The following is a 22894-nucleotide window of genomic DNA, read 5'->3' as shown; positions in this document are numbered from 1 at the left end:
CTTCACTTGACGAAAGAAGTAACAAACCCCTGTTTGGGAGGATAAAACAAGAAATTCCTTTGGGATGTCTCAAGTTTCTAGAGAACCAGGCTCTCGCAGGCTGAGGTGGCTTCCACGCTGTTCATGAACTGCTCTTGGCGGGCTGGTGGCCTGTTTGATATTCTGAGGTCTAGCAAAGATTTAGCTCTAGGGGGTCATTGAGAGGTCATGGTCTTGATCATTTCCTCTGTTATTTATCTTTGGCTTGTGGTACTGGAGCCTGCCTTTGATACAGGGCATTTCTACCACAGCTGCACAGAAACAAGCATTTCAGTGATTTGGTTTGAGGTGAAGGAGGCTTGGCTTCTAATGCTGTGAAAATGTCACTGGGTACATCTGAGACTATCTAGCTCTGTCCTTCACTGATGAGCAAATTCATTTCTGGGGGTTTACCAGTGGCACTTCCCAGACTTGGGTCAGGAAAGGAATCCTCCTGGTGAGGACAGCAGTTTTCAGTTTGAGTAATTCCTTTTTCAGTTCCTTCTGAGACATTCTTCTTGCTCTGAGCTGGAGATAAAAGCAGCATGTCTCAGGCCTCTAGGGTGGATCTCTACTTTTCAACACTGTTTATGACTCACCTGTGACTGCCCTCAATGCAGCCAAGGGGACCATTTATGCTGAATTAGCCTTTGGATTTTTCTTCTTAGTGACAGCAAAACTTCCGTGCCAGCAAACAAGTAAACCACAGGAACATCCCTTGTCTGCTCAGATCAGCAGGCTCTTGGGTTCTCAGAGAGCCTAGGAGGACTTTTCAGCTTGTCTTATGTGGGTTTGTTCACCCGTTCTGTTTCATTTTGATTTAAAACAATTGGTATCTTTCATCTGGGTTGCGAAGTATGGGTTGCATATGGTTTTGACCTGATATGAAGGGCCCAAATCAAATATCCAGCACTTGGCCTGGAAAATTGGTTGTATAAGCCCTGCTCTTGTCTTCCCCCAAAAAGCAGCCTAGCAAATGGAAGCAATGGGTCCCAGGAGTTCCTTTCTGTATGCTGCTCTAACTCTGCCACAAAGGCCAGGACAGATAGTGTGCAGTGCTCTGTCATGTCTACCAAAGAAAATGATGCAACATGTGCTGGAGACTTTACCATCTGTGTGAGAGTGCAGCCTTAGGCTCAATCCAAAAGAAAAAGGAAGTGGCATTATAGCAGGGACATTCCCAGTGAGTCAAATTCCCAGAACAGCCTGTCCCTCCTCAAGGTGGTCAGTGTGCCCCAGCATCTCACCTCCAGATTTTGACTAAAACAGAACTGTTGCGTGCAGGGGTTAGGAAGGACTAGAACAGTGATGTATTTTATGTATCATATTTTCTAGCTATGGTTTCCCATCTGAAACCCAGTTTACATTGTGGCCAGGGCACAGAAACAGAAGCTTTATGAAACAAGTTACTGTTTCCATGTGTCAGCATTCTAATTTTCCTTTCCTTTTCCTGTTCTTTTCTCTGTTATTTTAATTTTTTTGAAAAGCTTCTTGACTCACTAAATTACTATAACAAACCACTTATGATTCAAAGCCCATATTTTGAAAAACAACATCGCATTAGTGTATATACGCAGCACCTTGGGAACATTTATAGAATATGGATTCTTGGATCCCTCTCCAGGGATTCTAATTCCGTCATTCCTGGGCCCAAGAATCTACGTTTTATGTTAACCTGACCTGAATGTGACCATTATGAGGGCAGGAAATGGTTTTGATCCCTAACACATCCCAAGTGCTTTAAACAAGGAACTCAGTACAGCATAGGCTCTTGGTCGTTGGTGGTTAAATAAATAAATGAATGAAAAAGTACTGATCTTCAAATGACTCCATCCTTCAACCCCAACCGTGCCTCCCTTTGCATCTATACTGTTGTCCTTGTTTTTTTAAGATAGATACTCAAATAGTCTGTAGAACTTTGAATTGCAAAATTGCTTTGAATCTCCAAGTTGGAAGCAGCCTTGAAAGTCTCTAATCTAGGGATTCTCAGGTGTAGAAACTTTGTCTCGTTGCTTCAGAATCCCTTGGGGAAGTTGAAGGTAAATACATATCCCTAGACCCCAACCCTGGAGTTTCAATCCAGGTAGATAGGGTTCATGGCCCAGGAATCTGCATTCTATCCTCCCTCAGGTGATGCTGTGGCCCAGCCAGGGTTGAGATGCACTGTTCTTGTGACCTCTCCCCACTGTGGATCACTGTGGATGGTGGTCACCTAGCCTCTGCTGGAAACGTTTTGGACTGGCAGAAAGAAACTCCCAGAGGTCTGCTCCACATTGGAAAGCTCTGCTTATTGAAAATTTCTTTCTGATATTAGCTTCAATCACTTTCCTACTGCTACCAGTCTTGGTTCTGCCCTCTGGAGCACCTCAACACAAGGCCAATTGGCTGCCTGACTGCTCACTGTACAAATACAGAAAAAATATAAAGAAACAAATGAAAAATTTTCAAAATCCCACCATCTTAAAGACCTTGAGTATTTCTTTTGGTCTTAATATACGTACACACATAAATGTATGTTATACTCACTTGATGTTTTTTAGAAATGAAAAGCATTCTGTATTCTTGACTTAGCATTACATATTGTGGGTTTGTTCTTAACATTATATCACAAAAAATATCCCATATAGAAAAATTTGCTTTAAACCCACATTTTAAAATGACTGCATTAAATTCCACTGTTTTGGTCTATTAGAATTTATTCAATCATTTCCTATTAGTGTTGATTTAGGTTATTTCCAGTTTTCCACTGTCATAACTAATGCTTAAATAAACATATTGCAAATAAACCATTGTCTGCATCCTTGATTATTTCTGTAAGCCAGATTCCTAGATGTAAGTTATTTAGTTAGAAAACATGCTTAAAAAAACACTTGATACATATTGCCAACTTACTATGCAAACAAGATGTGAAAATTTTACTTCTACCAATCATTTTATCCCTGATTAGAATTTAGTCATTCAAAAAAAACAAGATGCCAATTTGATAGGTTAAAATTACATTTCATTATAGTTTTGAATTTGTATACTTTTGTTTACTCATAAGACAGAACATGATTTTAAATATAAACGCACATACATAAACATACATATGTACACATTTTGATTACTCATGAGGCAAAACATGTTCATATATATTTGTGTGTGTGTATTTTTTCCCATTTGTTTTGGCGTTTCCATTAAACAGGATGTTAAAAGAAAAAGAAATAGATTGAGTCTATTTTTCTGCTAGAGAGAGGGGCCTCATGCTTCTTGTTGATTTGCAAATGCCCTTCTCCTCTTTGTAAGTATAAGAAATATCAACTTCTTTATTTATTGTGGTAATATACATAACATAAAAGTGATGATTTTAACCATATTTAAATGTGCAGTTCTGTGGCATTAAGTACATTCACACTGTTGAGCACCCATCACCATCATCCATCTCCAGAACTTTTTACTTTCCCACACTAAAACTCTGACCCACTAGACATTCACTCTCCATTGCCCCCTTCTCCCAGCCCTTGGCAACCACCATTCTATTTTCTGTCTCTATGAAGCTGACTGCTCTAGATTTCTCATATAAGTGGAATTATGTAATATTATTTTTTTGTGATAGGCTTATTTCACTTTGCATAATGACTTTATGTTTTATCCATATTGCAGCACATCAGAATTTCCTTCCCTTTTAAGGCTAAATAACAGTCCATTGTATGTTTATACCACATTTTATTTATCTACTCATCTATCCATGGACACTGGCATTGCTTCTACCTTTTGGCTGTTGTGAATAAAGCTGCTATGAACATTGGTGTACAAATGTCAGTTCAAGTCCCTCCTTTCACTTCTTTTGGATAGATACACATCCAGATGTGGAATTGCGGATCATATGACAATTCTATATTTCATTTTTAAAGAAATTGCTATATCATTTTCCATAGTAGCTACATCATTTTACATTCCCACCAGCACTGCACAAGGGAATCCAATATCTCCACATCCTTGCCAACATTTATCTTCTGTTTTGCTTTTTGTTTTGCTTTTAAATAATAGCTATCCTAAAAGCTGTGAAGTGGTATCCTGTGGTTCCTTTAAAAAAAAAAATCAAATAAAACCTGACTGTGTGCTCTAATTTCCAGGAAGTCATATGGGAAATCCAGTGGCCGTCATCCAGGGGCTCTTCCCACATCCTAGAATCATATTAGGACTTGGTACCTGAAAATCAAAGGAATAGCCTTCAACCCCAGTGCCACCCACCACAACGGCCTCTGATACACTAATAGTGGTTCTTTGCTTTCACGGAACATATATAGACTTGGAATGGGGAGGGTTCTGGCTCTACGGGTGGTCTTGCTAACTTTTTGATGAACTGCCACCGAGCAGGACCCCCCAATTTTACATCTTTATCCCAACCTTGTCCCACTTATTTTAGTTATAAAAAATTCTACCAGCTGGCTTTAAAATACTCTGCATAATTGTTGTCTTCTGTTAATTTTCAAGTTATTATTTAAAACATATAGATTATAAAAAATTAGCATATTCCTTTAAACGCAGGTCTTGGTTTTAATACATTTTAACATTTTGCCTTATAAAAACTCTTGCACAGGGGTAAAAAGAGAAATGTGCAAACATATTTATTGCAATGTTGCAGTAGTAAAAATTTGGAGCAACCTAATGTCTATCAATGGGGAAATGGACAAATAAACTGATATATTCATAAAATGGAAGAGTGTACAGTAGTAAAAATCAATGGAATATATCTATGTATATTGACATGGAAAAATACTAAAATACAACACTGGGGAATAAAGTTCTAAATACATATAATATGCTATAAAATTAAAAACACACCGAACATTACCATAATTTATGGATACATACATATGATGTCAAAGTAGGAAAATATGGTGGTGTTACTACAATTAAAAAGGCATGTAAGCTGGGCACAATGGCTCACATCTGTAATCCTAGCACTTTGGGAGGTTGAGGCAAGAAGATCACTTGACAGGAGGAGTTTGAGTCTTACTTGGGCAACATAGTAGTAACTCATCAGTACAAAAAAAAAAAAAAATTAGCCAGATGTAGGGGTGTGTGCCTGTAGTCCCAGCTATTTGGGAGGCTGAGGCAGGAGGATCCCTTGAGCCCAGAAAGTTGAGGATGCTGTGAACCATGATCAGGTCACTATATTCCAGCTTAGGTGACAGAGCAAGACACTGTCTCTAAAAACAACAACAACAAAAAAAACCCAAAAACATATGAATAATAAAAAACAAAAAATAAAATAGATGGACTTTAGCTCTATCTGTATCATTTTTAACTCTTAAAAAATTGAGCCAAAATTTTAACTTCTGTTGTTTTCTCTACCTTAAGGACACACTTTTATTATAAATTGTTGTATATGTATTTTTCTTAACTGGTCTGTAATCTTTTAGTTTTGTTTTCTAAGAGCTTTAAAATATAATCAAGTAGACTTGTTTCTTTATGATTTCTTTTGTTAATTTATAGAACTTCTTTTGCAACCTAGAAATAGGTTAAATATTTATCTATATTTTCTTCTATATGGTTTTTGGGGAGGCATGTATTATACATTTGTTTATATTTATCCCTTAATTCATCTGGAAATTATAGTAATGTATGGTAGAATCAAGTTTGATTTTTTGCTAAACCTAATACCTTGCCAATTTTCCTCAAATTATTTGTTAAATAATTATTGCTTTTGTATTGATTGGTTTTGTATTGATTCAGTCATCACATTAAGGGGCTATATCTTATAGTTATTATTTCCATTGATTTGTATCAATTCCTGAATCAACAGTAAACTGCTTATTTATCTAATTTTATCATATGTCGTAACAGCAGATAAAAGTGCCATTTTGCAGGAAGGTACTTACTACCTTCTTGCTCAAATTTGTTAGTTATTTTTACCTGTTAATTTGTTTCCAGATGGACTTAAAATTATTTTTTTCAGGTTAACGAAATCCCATTGTGATTTTGTGCAACCTATAAATTAATCAGGGGATAATGGAAAAAATTCACAATATTTGCTATTTCCCTCTAGGGACATGGTATATCCTCCCTTATTCAAATGTTTCAAAGTATCATTCCATAAAATTTTGGAAATATTTCCTTGCATAAATTCTGGATCCTAAAGATAGTCCTTTGTTGATTATAAATCATGCTACTATAAAGACACAGGTACATGTACATTTATTGCAGCACTATTCACAATAGCAAAGATTTGGAACCAACCCAAATGTTCATCAATGATAGACTGGATTAAGAAAATGTGGCAAATATACACTATGGAATGCTATGCAGCCATAAAAAAGGATAAGTTCATGTCCTTTGCAGGGACATGGATGAAGCTGGAAACCATCATTCTCAGAAACTATCACAAGGACAGAAAACTAAACACCTCATGTTCTCACTCATAGGGAGGAACTGAACAATGAAAGAACACTTGGACACAGGGCAGGGAGCATCACATACTGGGGGGCCTGCCAGGGGGTCGGTGGTTAGGGGAGGGAAAGCATTGGGAGAAATGCCTAATGTGGATGATGAGTTGATGGGTGCAGCAAACCAACATGGCACATGTATACCTATGTAACAAATCTCTATGTTGTGCACATGTACCCTAGAACTTAAAGTATAATAAAAGAAAAAAAATAAAAGATAGTCCTTTGTATTCTGTTTTTTGTTAACAACATTATATATAAGATATATTTGCTTTGATTATTTTGGCATATAGAAGAGTTATTAACCTTTGAATGTTTGTAATTCAGCCACTCTATTTCTCATCAATCTAAAAGTTGGTGCACTTGAGTTTTCTAGGAGTATAATCATATTCACACAATTTGTAACCACTTTGTCTTCTGTTTCCCAACATTCACACCTCTTAAATATTTTCCATGCCTTAATGCATACCCCAGAAATTTTAGAACATTGATGTAAGAATCTTTGACTTCTCCCTAATTTAAAATAGATGGTGCTAGTGATTTATTCTTAATTGTAATGTTTGTTATAGTTTTAAAATAGAAGTCCTTATTCCTTTAAGGTAGTATCCCCTGTTTCTGAATTTATCATAATGTTTTAGCAGCAATGTATATTAAAGTTTGTCAAATTTAACTTTTAACAAATTTCAGCAGATTTGTCAACAAATTTCAGCATCTATTGAAATGATTATAAAGTTTTTATTGTTTCAAGTATTAACATTTCTTAGTATTAATAGTTAAAATGGTTTATTTAGTGAGTGGGTTTCCTGATTTTAGGCACATAATTAATGGGTTTCCTGCTTCTAGGCAAATTCTTGTAGTTCTTTCCTGTAATATAGAGCTAATTGCTTAGAGTGCTGTTCAGCCATGATGGTGAACATCTCAGTTTTTCAATTAGGTGACACTTGCCAATTTTTTTTTTCTCCACAATGGTCTCTGTATCACTAACATTCAGTTTTCTGACAGTCTTTTGGTTCACAGAAAATAGTTTATTTTCCAAAGGACAAACAAACATGGCTTATTGTAATGGTTAAAATATACGGTGCAAGTTTGAGGTTGGCAACTGTCTTGCACAAGTGGGTGCAACTAACCCTAGGCCTAACTCTTGCCACCTTTAGAGCAATTCAATTTAAAAAGTATCGAAAAAATAAGAATGTCAGTCAATAATCCTGCCTGCATGTCATTGGTAGGTGATAAAATCACAATAACAGAATACACTGCTACAGTAGCTATATTGATTGTTTGCACAAGGACAGTACCATTCCCCACCTCTCTCCCATGCTAGCACACACATGTGCATACACAACACACCAACTACACAGAGATGGCCCATTTTAAGTACTGTATTTCTAATGGTAGAGCAACTCTCCCGCCTTCCCCCCACCTCTTCCAAAATATAATGAGATGTAATATAAAGTGAGGACTTTCTGAAATCACCTAATGACTTTGAATAGAAACCACATAAAGTAAATATAGATACTGTTGTAATTATTGCCTCTGTTAAGGACGAGGTTAGTACATTTTTGCTCTATGGGATAATTCTGTGTCAGCAAGATTTTCCTTTGGCACTTACTAATGTTAGAATAAAAAAAGTTAATTAGTTAAATTCATTCATTCATTCTTTGGATCAACAAATATTTACTGAGTAACTCCTATATGCCAGGTCCCGCTTTTTTGGCTATTGCAGTTTTGGCAGCAAGTAGATATTGAACAAGTAAGTACACATGGGATAAGTATCACAAGAGTGGGGAGACTAGATCAGCTGGGGGAGAACACAGTGCCATGAAAAGTCTGTGAAAGAGCACAGTCACAAACCATAGACAGCATTTATTCATTCAAGAGTAAGACTTTTTGAAGAGGCCAACCTTACAGTAGCACTTAAGTACAGTCACCAGTGAGCTCTACAAATACTGAAGTGGCTTCCTAGCTAGATCTAAAGCTACCTATGGATGCAGTGATGGCTATCAAAGGGGATTATTTTCCTAAGTCATATTTTACTATTATAATAGTAATAATAATGACCAGCATTTATGGAGTGTTTTCTCTACACAGGACACAATGGTTACACTTTGCATGTACATACTATAACCCTCAGAATAATCCTACAGTAGGTAAAATTGTATCCACATTGCATAGACGAGGGCCCTGCGGCTTAGAGACAAAGAAATTGGACCAAGATCATACATCTAGTAAGTGGCAGATTCAGGATGTCACCGACCCCACCAGGAACTGAACTCTTTAACATGAAGGCCAGGGACAGGAAATGAATCTGCATACTTAGCCAAACACTTAGGAGCGTGAAGTAACTCACCCCTAGTTTTTGCAGTGTTTCGGAGATTCACTAATCTTCAGCAGAATCCAATTCAAGCGTGCAATTCTTTGCATTCAGCACAAATGGTTACTAAGAGAAAAGACAACGTTCTTGCAGAGAATGCTTCTATTTTATACTATCAATACTCCTGATAATGACCTTTCCTAGTGTCTTTCCAGGACTACATTAGAGCAAACCACCTTTTCCCCAAGTAAGTTGTCTACTTACTCACTGTAGCTGGAAAAGAGAAAGTGGCCCAGAACTGGTCACCAGGAGACACTGCTATTCTGTCTCATGGTTTTGAAGCAACCTAGAGCTTTTAAGCTTCTGGGTTTAACCATGTTTTACTATCAATCTACTAACGCTCATGCTTTGCTATCAATCCACTAACTCTCCTTATCATCAATTCTCCTGTGTCCTATGTGAATATAGAGGAAATTGGCCTTCACAGAGGCCTCAGAGGCACCAGGTTAAACTCTTCCTCTCCTCTCCTCTCTCGTCCTCCCCTCTTTATGATCAACATCATCATTGTTACTATTTATTAAGTACTTACTGTGTGTCCAGCATTCTCTTAAGGTTTTATGTAAACATAAGCCTCACAACAATCTTATGAGGTAGTTATCATTAACTCATTTTGCCGATGATAAAGGAAGCTAAGTGAGATTGTTCAACTGCACAAGGTCACACAATGAGGAGCAAACTTCAGATTAAAGCGCAGATCTAACTGCAGATGATGTGTTCTTACTGCAAAGTTACAGGCTTGCCTTAAGGGATTTACAACGTGCCATAGGATCAAGGAACAATGGACCAGATGTGTGGATCAAAGATAAGACCATATTTACATAAAGTGATAGGTTTAAGATTTAGAGGTTCTCCTTGGACCCCTGAGTGTCTACAGACAGATGTGTGGGGGGAGGGGTTGAACCTAAAGCAGGGGTCAGTAAACATTTTCTTAAAGGACCACATAGTAACTATTTTAGATTTTGCAGGCCATATGGTCTCTGTCAAAAACACTTATCTCTATTGTTGTAGTGCAAAACAGTCACAGGTAATACACAAATGAATGGGTGAGGCTGTGTTCCAATAAAACTTTATTTACAAAAACAAGCAGCTGGTGAGCAGGCATTAAATGGCACGCAAATCCTATGTGCTCATATGCATAGTTGTCTTTGTTGTTATTTTTAGGAGAACCATAGCTTTCTATAGCTTCTTAAACAGATTCAATATCCAAGATGGTTAAGAACTGGTCTAAATGGTTTCCAAACCTCTCTAAGCTTAGATATTCCACAGGGTTCCATAATTCATCTAGCCTTTTACAACCCCTTAGAGATTCGTTCTCCTTAGCAGGCTCTTTTGTGGGATTCTGCTGTGAACTGTTGAGTGGACAACAATTACTGTCTATTGAGAAGGAAACATGAATCATATTATCATTCAACCTTCCTTGGTTTACCTGGTCAGATGATACTGGCTAAAACACAAATATATTCCAGACTGAAATACAGCAGTTTGGTCCTGCATCAGATCATCTGATGTTTGCTGAGGCTTTTTTCTCCTGCCAGAGACCTCTTTCTCTGTTCTGCTGAGCTTTCTGCACAGTAAGAACTTACTTGTGCTGACCACACTAATATGCAGTTTGGATTCTGAAGTCAGCCAGGTCGACCCAGGTATGGTGTGGAGGGGAGGGATATTGCTGGATGTATTTGACTGAGGCTTCTCTGTATTTGTTCAGGGATCTTTTCTCCCCAAAGGAAACATTTCTCTTAGGATTCCCTAGCTCCACGAATTAGAGCATTTTATTCACTGCCTGTGACCTTGTCAACATGTGTCAACATGTACCTCTACTCTGCCTCCCACTCCAGGGGTCTTGTCTTCTCCTAAGTAGAATCTCTGGGTGGGATTGCTGATTATATTCCATTGTGCCCACTAGAGAGCCTGGTACCAGGCTTTGCACCCATGTGACAAGAAAAGTAAAGAATTGGTGTAAAGAAACCATACAAGTCATATTTTAGTTTATTAGCACTGAGATCCCTGAAAGCTATGGCCAGTTTTAAATTCTTGCATCATTTTAAAAAATCAACATAAGGGTTGTCCAATCAACTTGAATAACAAACAGGATCATCCCTCTGGGATGGCTTTCAGCTTTAAATTTTAAGAACAGCCACAACAAAACCCTGATATATTAAAACCTGGAAGCACAAATACTATGAATGATAAGGTGATTGCATTCATATTCCAGCTTTTTCTGAGAATGTAGGCATAGGAGAAGAGGCAGGAAAAAGAAATAGAAGGGGAGGAAGAAATGGCAGAAACTGGAAGAAAAGAAGAGAGCAAAACAAGGGGAACAAAGAAACAAAGAGGAATCAGATGGAAAGTGAGTCTGTACTGTAACCAGCTACTGCTGGGTTGAAATTCAGTGTCATTAGCATGCAGCTATTTCTCACAGCAAGTACCCCCCAAAGAAGGAAATAAACCAGCAAATGAAAGTAACAGGAGTATAAATCACTTAGCCAGTACTTATGGAGACTTTATCCCATATTAGACTCCTGTATATATCACATCAGGATTAGTGTTAACTCTCTGAAATGAAACATCAATAAGAAGACCACATGGGGCGGACTGTACCCCCAACTAATATTTCAGTTCAGTTTTAATTATCATGTTCATCTGGCAGCAGCATGGTGCCTGTAAATAGAAATGGGTCATGAGGGGCTTGGGCTCTTGTCCTGGAATATCATTACATGACCTTGGTTGGCCAAGTTCTGTGCCTTGGTTTCCTCATTTGTAAAATGTAAATAAGAATTCTCTGCTCTGCTTATTTCACAGAGGTGTTAGAAGGATGAAAAGTGAAAATACACACACACACACACACAAAGAGACACACTTGGATGAGTATAAAATGCCAGAAAAATGTAAAATTGACCCTGTTCTCTTCAGTTAACAAGGTAGTGGGTAGGCGGGGGGTGGGGACCATGGCATTTTGCACAGAAGTCTTGGTGACTCAATGAAGTGTCTTCCTCCCCCCACCCTCCCCCAGTAATATCTGGTCTGGGATTATTGCTGCTTTCTCAATGTTTTTAGACATACTTTTCTCCTTCAGAAATGCCAAAGGTGAAAAATACTATTTCACTGCTATAATTTGTCACCCTTGCTGCCTGAGCAAGACGTGCATAGACAGTTTAGTAATTAAGCTTTTCAACACTGCATCATAAAGTTTTATTCTGGCAAAGGCTATATTTATCAGCTAACAAGTATTAAATCACCCCACTGCTCACGCCGTTTCTCACTTGAATACGCTCCTTTCAAAACAGAACAGCTTTCCTTGGCTGGCTTGATTAATAAAAGTTCTTGTTTGGAAATACTGTGATGATGTGTGGCCCCGTGGGGCTAGCATACATACACCTTGGTCACTGTTCTACCTGGTGCTGACTCCGATCTCCCAGGGGAGTTTGATATCGTAGCCCTGTGTCTCTCAAGAGGATCCTGGCCAGCTGAATTTTATGGCCCTCTGGGATGGCTTCCAGGAGGAGATATTTCTACCATTTCATTTCTAATGGGGAAGAAGTGAAAGAAAATCTAAATGTAAAATAAGTTTTCAAAATAATGAAAATAGCAAAGTAACAATGATCTACATATTAAGTAGGGTTTTTCCTCATATTGCCATAGTCTTATAAAAACATGAAGAATTAGAAAGAATAGATATTAAAAGTCATTAGTAATGGCTTAGAGGAGTACCCTCTTCAAGCAACCCATCCCAGCTTTACAAATCCTTTCCCCCCCCTCCTTTGGAGGACATAAATTCATAAAATAAATATAGCATTGTTTTTAAAGGCTCAGGGTGCTTTCAGTCAAATGGCTCTAGAATTATATTTGTTAAAAACAAAATAGTTAATTTGAATGAACTTTCTACCATATTTTAAGGGTAAATATGGTAGAATATGGAAAAGGAAAATGTGGTACATACATACCATGGAATATTATGCACCCATAAAAAAGAATGAGATCATGTCCTTGGCAGGAACATGGGTGGAGCTGGAGGCCATTATCTTTAGCAAACTAATGTGGGAACATAAAACCAAATACCACATGTTCTCACTTACAAAAGGGAGCTAAATGATAAGAACATATGGACACACAGAGGGGACAGCAGAAAGTGGGGCCTACCTGAGAGTACAGGGTGGGAGGGAGGAGAGGATCAGGAAAAATAACAAATGGGTATTAGGCTTAACTCCTGGGTGACAAAATAATCTGTACAACAAATCCCTGTGACACAAGTTTACCTATATAACAAACCGATATATGTATCCCTACATTTAAAATTTTGAAAATATAAATAAAGACAAACGTTAGTCAAATATGGGCCAAAATAACAAAAAGTCACTCTTTTTCATCATTTCTTAGAGGCTACAAATTTCCTTCTTCCTCTCCCTGCTTTCAAAATAAGTGACATTAATCACATGTTGGCATTTAAGTTTTTCACCAATTTATTGCTAAGAGGAAACATACAATAATATGCTATATGGTCATAAAACCCACTTTGCAGCCATAGAAGCAAGTTCTGCCTGTGCCTGTGTATGTATATGTATGACAGTGGACATGTAAGTGTGAAACTTTAAACACTATAAGAGTAAGAAGTCTTTTGTTGAACTTTTGTTAGTTTGAGAGGCTGCAATAATTTTTCCCCTTTCAAAACGCTGGAATAGAACTCATTGTTTTGCTTTCCAAATTAGCAACAGGTAGCTGGTTTGGAAGGCTGGAGATTGATTTCTCTCCAGCTAGCAAGTCATGGGGTCAGGTCACTGAAGCATGTGGGTGATATGCTGAACCACCAACTTGGCAAATATTGAACTATTTTAAGTGCATCTATTTTATGGTTCAGTAAATTTTTTGTTGTGTTAAATTCATTAAACTTGACACAGTCTAAATGCCACAGCACATACTGCAGAGCCCATAAAGTACCAGCACCAGCCATAAAAGATAGCAAAAGGTAAGGATCGATATATTTTCTCTCTCAGTTTCTATTTAATTTTTATCTTTCATATTAGGACTGGGATTTGTTTTAAAGTTAAAAAGTACTGTGTGGCTGGGAAAATCAACTGGAATCTTATTATTTTCTGAAAATCTGAAGGAAGGTCTCTTTGTCAGTCAAGTTGCCCTCCATGCTAAGATGATGACATATATGACCTACAATTCAGGATCACTTAATAACTTGGGGGATAAATGAGAAATAAGAATTATACTCTGTTACCCACATTTTGGAAAATCTTGTTTCGTATAATTTGCAAAATATTGATTCAAGGACACATCTGAAGACTTAAGATGGGGCCTTGATAATGTGATTATTCTTTATTCAGAATTGAAATTTTCATAAGGATAATCAAGTTTTTGGCACATAAACTGTTATCGTGATTTAATGTAATTTTTTTGAGAGAGTCGTTTGTTATTTTTTAAGTACCACTTTTCCTCCAACAAGGAGTAGCTATAGCAATTCAGAAAAGTAGGGAAGGTGCAAGGTGTGAGGAATTTCCATTCTAGCATGGGTTGTAACTATCAAAATTACAAAATTGATTTTATACTCTACATGAAAATGACAATAAGTGAAGAACAATTTTCCAGTAATTTTTCTTAACAAAATAGAAAACAAAATAATCAATAACAGAAAATTGTGAAAATAAAAACCCAGTGTACATGTAGAGAATAAGGATATAAGCACTAAATATAATTCTTTAAAGCTTCCAGAACACATAGGGCAGAAGTGATGCAGCCATCAAAGTTGGACTGAGTAAATCCATCTCCTCCACATGCAAGGAAAGGTTTGTGATGCAGAGTCATTTGGCCAGGACAGTTGGCAGCAGCATTTGTAACCTGGAAAAGTAAAAAGAAGACTGCAATTGACATTCTGCGCTCTATTGTGCTGTCATGGCAACACCCACCTGGAAAAGGCTAGTCTACCTGGAGAAATCAAGATTTCTCACAAGAAGCACCAGAAAAAACAAACAAACAAACAAAAAATGCACACACAAGAAATAAAAAACAAACCAAGACTCACTAAACTCTCCTGAACCCCAGTTCAAGTGTTTATATTTATATTCATAAATGTTTAAATTTCCAGTTATTAGATAAGATAATCAGAAGTGGGTTGAACTTCAAAATTAGTAGGGCCTATGGTCTGAATGTTTATCTCCCTCAAATTCATATGTTGAAGTCCTAACCCGAGGTGATGGTATTAGAAGGTGGGGCATTTGGGGAGGTGATTAGGTCATGGGCAAAGTCCTCATGAATGGAATTAGTGCTCCTTATCAAACAGGCCCAAGGAAGCTTGTTGGTCCTTTCCACCATGTGAGGACACAGCCAGAGGTGCCATCTATGAGAAAGGGGGCTCTCACCAGACACTGGATCTGCCAGTGCCTTGATCTTGCACCTCCCAGACCTCAGAACTGTGAGAAAGCCATTTCTGTTTATTAGCCACCCAGTCTATGGTATTTTGCTACAGTGGCCCAAATTGACCAAGACATCCTTCTTCAGTTTCTCTCCACCACTCCTCACCCCATGGTTCTTTCTTCCTCACATATTTCCTGGGTGCTGTTCTGGCCCAGGCCCCACGCTGAGCACTGGAGCAGGAGAATTTTAAAATTTCACAACCTTGTCCTTAAGGAACTTTCAGTCCTGAGAGGAAGACTGACCCCAAAGCAGTCTTTTTTAACAGCTTTTTATTTTCATATCTGAATGTATGAAAAAAGGCACAGAGATTGTTTTCTGGAGAAAATATTCTCAAAATTTGGATGGATGATGGCTAATAAGCATTTGCAGTAAGGAGAATGAGTGGGAGGTGAATGTAGTTATGTTGGACACTGAGATGACTTGCCCACTGAAGCACCAAAAACCCTCTAAAAAACCAGAATATGAAAACTTGTTGTAATGGCCATCTCGCTTGGGACTGCTTCACTGTACAACTTTAGGGGGCTCCCTTCACATGGATGACAATATGACAGTTCTGGTCTCTCCTATACATTGTTTTCATGGACAGTAATAGAGTAAGGCCCATGAGGATTTACTTATTTGAAAATCAGGAAAAAAAATCAAGAAATATAATAAATGCTATTTAAATTACGGTGCTGAGATCTTTGTTCTAGATAGGCTGAGTCAGTATATTCCCTTACAGTTTTTTTTTTCTTCTAGAGATAGGGTCTTGCTCTGTTGTCTAGGCTGAAGTGCTGTGGCATGATCATAGCTCACTGTACTCTTGAACTCCTGGGCCAAGAGATTCTCCTGCCTTAGCTTCCTGGTAGCTAGGACTGTAAATGCACACCACCATGCCTGGCTAATTAAAAAAAATTTTTTTAGAGATGGGGTCTCACTATGTTGTCCAGGGTGGTCTTCAACTCCTGGTCTCAAGCTATTCTCCTGTCTTGGCTCCCCAAAGTGTTGAGATTACAGGCATAAGCCACCATGCCTTGCTTACAGAGCCTACAGTTTTCTTAAAGCAGAAAAACTTTGCCATAGATATTTTTTATGTATATGTTATATTTGCTTTTTAAATAGGGATGGTACTATTATTTCCCTGTTGAACCTCTAAAGACATGGGCCTCTGTAGACCTGTGTCAATCAGATATAAACATGAAATATTAAGAGCATCCTCTCACTTTTCTGGTGGTCTCTTACAGCAACATCATTTATCATAAACATAACTGATAATCTTGAAATCAGCAGACAAGATCTTTGAGTGGCTAAAATAGGCAGTACATAGTGCAGTCACTGAAGTGCAGACTTGGTTATTCAATTAGAGCTTTTAACCTGCTTTAGATAGAATTTTATCAAGTTGGATTATTTAATTTGTCAGTAAAACACTATAGGAGGAAGAAAATGGCTAGGATCCTAGATATTAGTGATTTCAGAATGTGATAACCCATAGTCTAATAGCAAGGGATATGTATTAGTTCATTCTCACACTGCCATTAAGAATTTCCCTGAGACTGGGTAATTTATAAAGAGAAGAGGTTTAATTGACTCACAGTTCCAAATGGCTGAGGAGGCCTCGAGAAACTTATAATCATGGCATAAGAGGAAGCAGGCACGTCTTACATGGCGGCAGGCAAGAGAGAGAGCGTGTGAAGAAGGAACTGTCAAACACTTATAAAATTGCCAGATCTCATGAAAACTCACTCACTATCATGAGAACAGAATGGGGGAAACTGCCGACATGATGCAATCACCTCCCACCAGGTCCCTCCCTCAACACATGTGGATTATGGGGATTACAGTTCAAGATGAGATTCGGATGGGGCCACAGAGTGAAACCATGTTGGGATGCTATATAAAAACTCAAAACCCAGACAAGACTGGAAAGAATCCTGGCAGTCTGGGTCAATTTAATGGAGGGGCAAATAACTTTCTGGCTCCTAATAGGAGCTGAGGGCATCAGTTATTAGCTGTCTTACAATCATTAATGTTCACCATGATGGCCCCAGCTTTCAAGAAGCAATTTTAATATGCATAAAGTATTCATTGCTAGCATTTCTTGAACATCCACTGCCTATCAAATGTTGTATATGCATACCTCATTTAATTCACATAGCAACCCTATGAGGTGGTTACTATTGTTCTTATTTTATACATAAGAAAGTTGAGGCTCAGAAAGATTACTACTTGCCCAAAGACGGAAAGTCAGTAGATAAAGGAACAGGGATTCGAACAGAGCAGACTGACTCCAGAACTTACATTTCCAGCACTTTCAGAAATATTTCCATAAAGACTCGATTAAGTAAAACAAAACAATTTTGATTTTGTTTTAACTTAGATTTAATTTTGACTTAGCTTTAGGCATCTGGAAAATTCACATCAATAGAATAACGCATTCATACATATTCATATCTATACATATATGTGTGTGTCTATGTATAATTTGCACATACATAAATCTCCATTTGTGGTAAAATTTTGATACATTCCTGTTGACATCCCTGTATAGATAAACTGTGGCACTATTAAACATTGCACAAGTATTAACCAGGAAGGAGTTTAAGGAAAAGGGTTTTGCCCGGTCATGAGCCGGTAATTTATTGGTGCTGTGTAATTTAATTTGATGAGTGGTAAAACGCAGATGCCAGATCACATGGCTGGAAAACTGGGCCACTGATTAGCCAGTCGGCAGTTTGGATGAAATCAATCTCACTGTATTTAGGTGGAATCACCCATTTTGCAATTACCCAACGGGGAAAATACGAAAACATGGAGCGTGTATTGGCAAGCTCCTTCACCCATGTAAAGTAAGAGCCCTGCAGTGGAGGAGCACGTAATTGTCAAAGCCACAATCTCACAATAATGCAGCCTTTGGCTATGCTTTCAGCCACAGCGAGGAACCACAGCTCAATGACTATGTTTAAGAGAGATGTCAGGGCTGAAACAACCCCTTGCAAATCCAGGTTGCTTTGGCTCACATGTGTGCCAGGGATGGTCAGAAAGAACTCTTGCCTGCTGTAGAGTAGCAAATGCAATGTTTCTATAAACTTAGGCGATAATTGGACTGGGTATACAAATAAAGCTGAAGAAGTGGTTTTATTTCTAAGCAATTAAAACCCATGTCAATGTGTTTTGTTATATAAAATGCAAACACCTAAGCCCCATATGGAGAGCTCTTCATAACCAGGATCTTACTTTCATTCAAATCTCACCTCGTGCCACTTCTCTCACCTTTGTCACCCTTGTCCTTGTCCCTTCTCTTGCCTTTGTCCTATCTATACTCAAACTCAGGCTCTTATTCTTGTACTTTTGTGGCTTGGAACAAACCATTTTGCTGGGTGGTGTTGCATCATCCTCCTCTTTGCTGACAAGTAAATTGCTCATCCTTCAAGACTCAGTATAAACATCACCTGCTCTGAGGCATTCTTGCTCAGCCAGGCAGGGTCAGTGCCTTTTCAGCATGTTATTTCTATCTATTATATTACTTGCTATTTTGCACTGTAATGATGTCCATGCCTGTCTCCTCTCCTCCTAGACTGCAAGCTTCTAAGAATAGGGACTCTGACTCACTGATCTTTGTATTCAAGGCTGAGAACAGTGCCCGGACCATATGAAAGTGTGCAATAAATGTTTATTGAGTTAAAAGATATTGTACACAGTTGATCAAATGAAGGTCTTGACAGAAAACCTACACAAAAAGTGTTATTCAGAGGCTCCCCATATAGCTGAGGAGAAGCTCAAATGGAGGAACTATTGTATTTAGAAGACTCTTAATAATGATGAATGAAGGGGTGTCCTCTGGCCTCAGACCGTGCACTGCTTTAATGACTGTCTCCTGTCATGTATTAAGTTGAACCACATAAACTTGCTGATTCCGTAGGTCAAAAATGGTAAAATATTGTCAATTTGTATACGGTTCAGCCTAATAGTTTCTTTGTATCATGATTACTAATTGTAAAAGTTCACACAAAAAAGTGCTTTTGGTGTGAAAATGAAATTAAAGATGAAAAGAAAGAGGTAGGCAGACAAGCAGGCTAAGTATTTTTTATCAAAATGACAGTTGATTATTAGCAAAATAATTCAAATAATGTCCATTCTTCCTTTCATATCTATGCTAAAGCTACAGTGCGTCCTTGGACTAGGAAACATTTACCCATAGAGAACAGTCATTTGTTTGGCCTATAGAGTGGCTTTATTTTAGGCTGACCTATTCAGCCATCCAGCCCATAATTTGGTTACTTAAACAAACCTTTCTGAAATATGGCAACAGGTGACACTCAAGAGGGTAGGCAAGAATCAAGGTTTTATAAATTCTAATTCTAGATGTGCAACTAATGTGATCAGGGAGCCTGGACAATGAATAATCAAGTTTTTGCTGCTACGTTTCCTAACTTATACCATGAATGCAAATTATACCACATTTCGTTGAATTTAAGGCACCATAAAACACAACAATATTTTATGTACCAATGAGAAAGAAAAATGGTGTCAACATGACACAAAAGTTTATTTTATACTTAATAGAAAAGTTCTTTCGGATTTATCTACGTGTATCTTTTGCAAACATAAAAAGGAAATAAAAGAGAAATACATTGGTTAAGCCCTTCTAAAGGTTCACATTTAGAGATGGACTTCTCTGAACCACTCTTTAACTCAGACATGCTGATGTCTGATATCCATGCACTTCCCTATGCAGTCTGTCCTCTGTGCTGTCTAAAACACTGGCAATGTGGCATTTCTTACAAGGATGTTCCACTGAATTATTTTTTCTAGGGTTTTCTTCTGAGCTGCTGACATTGTTCTGCAAGTATGGATTACGCTTTTTTCTCTTCGTTGGGAAAGAAAGGTTTTCAGACAGCAATGAGACCTCATATTCTTTCCTCAAATTGTTCTTAAATAATTTGTTAGTTTAAATATCAAGAAGTTACAGCTGCCCACTCCAAGAGCACCAGAAATAACCAAGTTCACACATGTGAAAACTACATCTTGACTGTCTCCTGGTGTACACTGATGGGGTGGTATCTTATAGTTGAAGAAATATGGCAAGTATTAAGTAGGGTGATGGGAGAGGGATGGTAAATACTCCACGGTTTCTCAATGCACAACAAGTCAAAAGATAATGAATGGTAGGATCCTTTAAGCAGTGCTTTTTCAGTTAAGTAGCATTGTTGGTGTTAGGACTTCTAATGTCTTTAGCATTGCTGGTTTAAACACTCCATTTTCTCAGCTCACCCAAATGAGCAGCCTCAGGTGAAACTGACAGAGATATACTGGTTATCTAAGAATCCACTTGTTCATTTTCAAAGGTAAATGTACCAATTCCAGAACCAAGTCTGGTTGTCTTCCCAGAGCATTCATCTTGCTGGGCAAATTTCCCCAACTGTATCATAGATTATGGGGGTGACACAGGTGCAGCAACTCCTGACAGACATCACTGATCAATCGTGGCAGTCTTTCCAGGAAGCCCAGCAGGGCCTGGGCATCCTTCTCCCTTCGGTGCCTCAGGCAGCCACCACCAGTCAATTGGAGCTGGCACTTGAGAGGAATTCTATATACCAACCCTGGATTAGAAGATTACAGAAGAAACACATAATTAGAAATAAGGGAACTAAATATTCTTTACTGTTTCTTTCTCTCCTTTCCCATTAAGTTACAATAGCTTGATGCATTGCCTTTCTCCAAACAGAGACACTTCAATGCCAAGAAACAGATCACATCAGGAGCTATTTCCTCTAGATGCTGCTGCAAATCCAATTACAATTCCTTCTAATAACCTTCTAAGACCCCTGTCCAGGACACTACCCTTCTCTGGGCCACACAGGTGCTTCGGCTGCTGTGTGAAAATAAACTACAGGCGTTTTAGCTACAACCATAGTTCTACAAAATTGTATGCTAAAAATATCAGGGCTTGTGGAAAAAACAGATTTGGGGGCAGATGACTCAAAGCCTATGGAACTTTGAGCCAAGCACTAACAAAACCAATAAACATCATAGTAAAGTGGCTAGTATAGTTAACATTCTCCCAGCCTCTGCGTCTAGCTACAGTGGTACACTCTTTGCAGCCTAGATCCTGGGGCTTGTGTTTCTCCTTTGAGATATGGGTCTTGGAGGACAGTTGCTTCTAAAGTAGACCATTTTGAGCTAAATTGAAAGTATGATCTAGGATCATATTTCATCTGCCTTTTTCATCAGTCTGTCACGTTAATATAGGGGAAATATCTTTGTGGTTTCACCATCTGGACTTCCACTTTTGCTGAAGAGCTTAACGTGGTAGAAAACCAGCAGTTCTTTGAGCCATTGGAACAGCCACTATTTGCACTAAAGGAAAGCACGTTTGTAGATTTTAAGTTTTTATTCCTGAGACGTTCATATTTAGCAAGGCTTTATGTTTGCCCATAAGAAAAGTTACTCCAATTACTTCAAAATATAAATGAGTTTGAAACCAATATGAGTCTCCTGATATTGATCTCTCTTATTTCTCAACTGCATACAAGGTAATTCACATTAAAAAAAAAACAAAAAAACAAAAAAACAAAAAAAAAAACACGCACAAAAACCCTAGTTGCAAAGACTGTAGATAATTTTACCACTTTCTTATGTTACATTACCATCCTGCAGGTCACTTTAATAAGCTTTGGGTATGCATAAGCCTTGACAGCAGATGGAGATATCTAAGCCATCACTTGTATTTTGATACTCACACTGCATCTTTTAATAACAATTTTCGGCCGAGCGCAGTGGCTCAGACCTGTAATCCCAGCACTTTGGGAGGCTGAGACAGGTGGATCATGAGGTCAGGAGATTGAGACCATTCTGGCCAACATGGTGAAACCCCGTCTCTACTAAAAAAAAGAAAAAGAGAAAAAAAAAGAAAAAAAAATACAAAAATTAGCAGGGCATGGTGGCACGTGCCTGTAATCCCAGCTACTTGGGAGGTTGAGGCAGGAGAATGGCTTGAACGAGAGAGTCGGAGGTTGCAGTGAGCTGAGATTGTGCCATTGCACTCCAGCCTGGCAACAGAGTGAGACTCTGTCTCAAAACAAAAAACAAAAAACAAAAAAATTTTTTTTTCATCCACTCCAATGTCTGACAGTGACTTTTTACTTAAATTGTTCCTGAATTCAGAGAAATATTGTTGTTTACTGGATGCACACTAACTTGACTGGGGGAATCTTCGAGTAATAATCTTCTCGCCTTGGCATTTCCCCTGCTCGTTGCGTGTGTGAGGTATTGACCACACTGGCAATAATAAATATCTATGAAGGCTAAAATGGTATGGAGCTGATTCATATATTTTCTCACTTCCTTGCATTTCTCTATTCTGCTGCCAGTGTAAACCTAAGCCCATGCCATGGTACATAAACAGCAGAAATTGAATATTTGGTTAACTTGTTCCTTTATAGCCCCTATCTATGCAAAGCACAAAGGTAGTTTTCCCAAAAGGCAATCTGTGGCAAGATGAAAAAAAAAGTAAGAATTGTTTTCATGGAAGGCTACAGCACATTTTATATAGTATATACGCTATATATACCTATATATATCGTGTTATGAGGTTGTAACTTTATTTTTTGGGTTATTCTTTTGTTTAAATTCTTGTAGGCTGTGTTTTGCCTTTTAAATTTTAGTTGAAGAATTAAAAGAT

At 38.0% G+C, this 22894-nt stretch overlaps 1 protein-coding gene across 2 annotated transcripts in view; it reads right to left on the bottom strand.

Moving 5' to 3' along the window:
- Positions 1 to 3014: 3014 nt before the first annotated feature.
- Positions 3015 to 22894, bottom strand: part of RNLS (renalase, FAD dependent amine oxidase) — a 313298-nt gene continuing 293418 nt past the window's right edge. The window contains exon 7 of one of the 2 annotated variants that reach the window (XM_017867539.1): positions 3015 to 4209. In XM_017867539.1, the coding sequence (XP_017723028.1) occupies positions 4138 to 4209 (72 nt within the window). In that variant the 3' untranslated portion in view covers positions 3015 to 4137. Of the gene's footprint in view, positions 4210 to 14113; positions 14659 to 22894 lie in introns of those variants that run through there. The other variant, XM_017867534.1, reaches the window with a different exon arrangement.

The sequence above is a fragment of the Rhinopithecus bieti genome, unplaced genomic scaffold (assembly GCF_001698545.2).
Source record: "Rhinopithecus bieti isolate Rb0 unplaced genomic scaffold, ASM169854v2 scaffold_53, whole genome shotgun sequence".
In the NCBI taxonomy this organism is placed as follows: Eukaryota; Metazoa; Chordata; class Mammalia; order Primates; family Cercopithecidae; genus Rhinopithecus; species Rhinopithecus bieti.
Note: the sequence above shows the minus strand (reverse complement) of the source record. Positions and strands in the feature narration are given on the sequence as shown.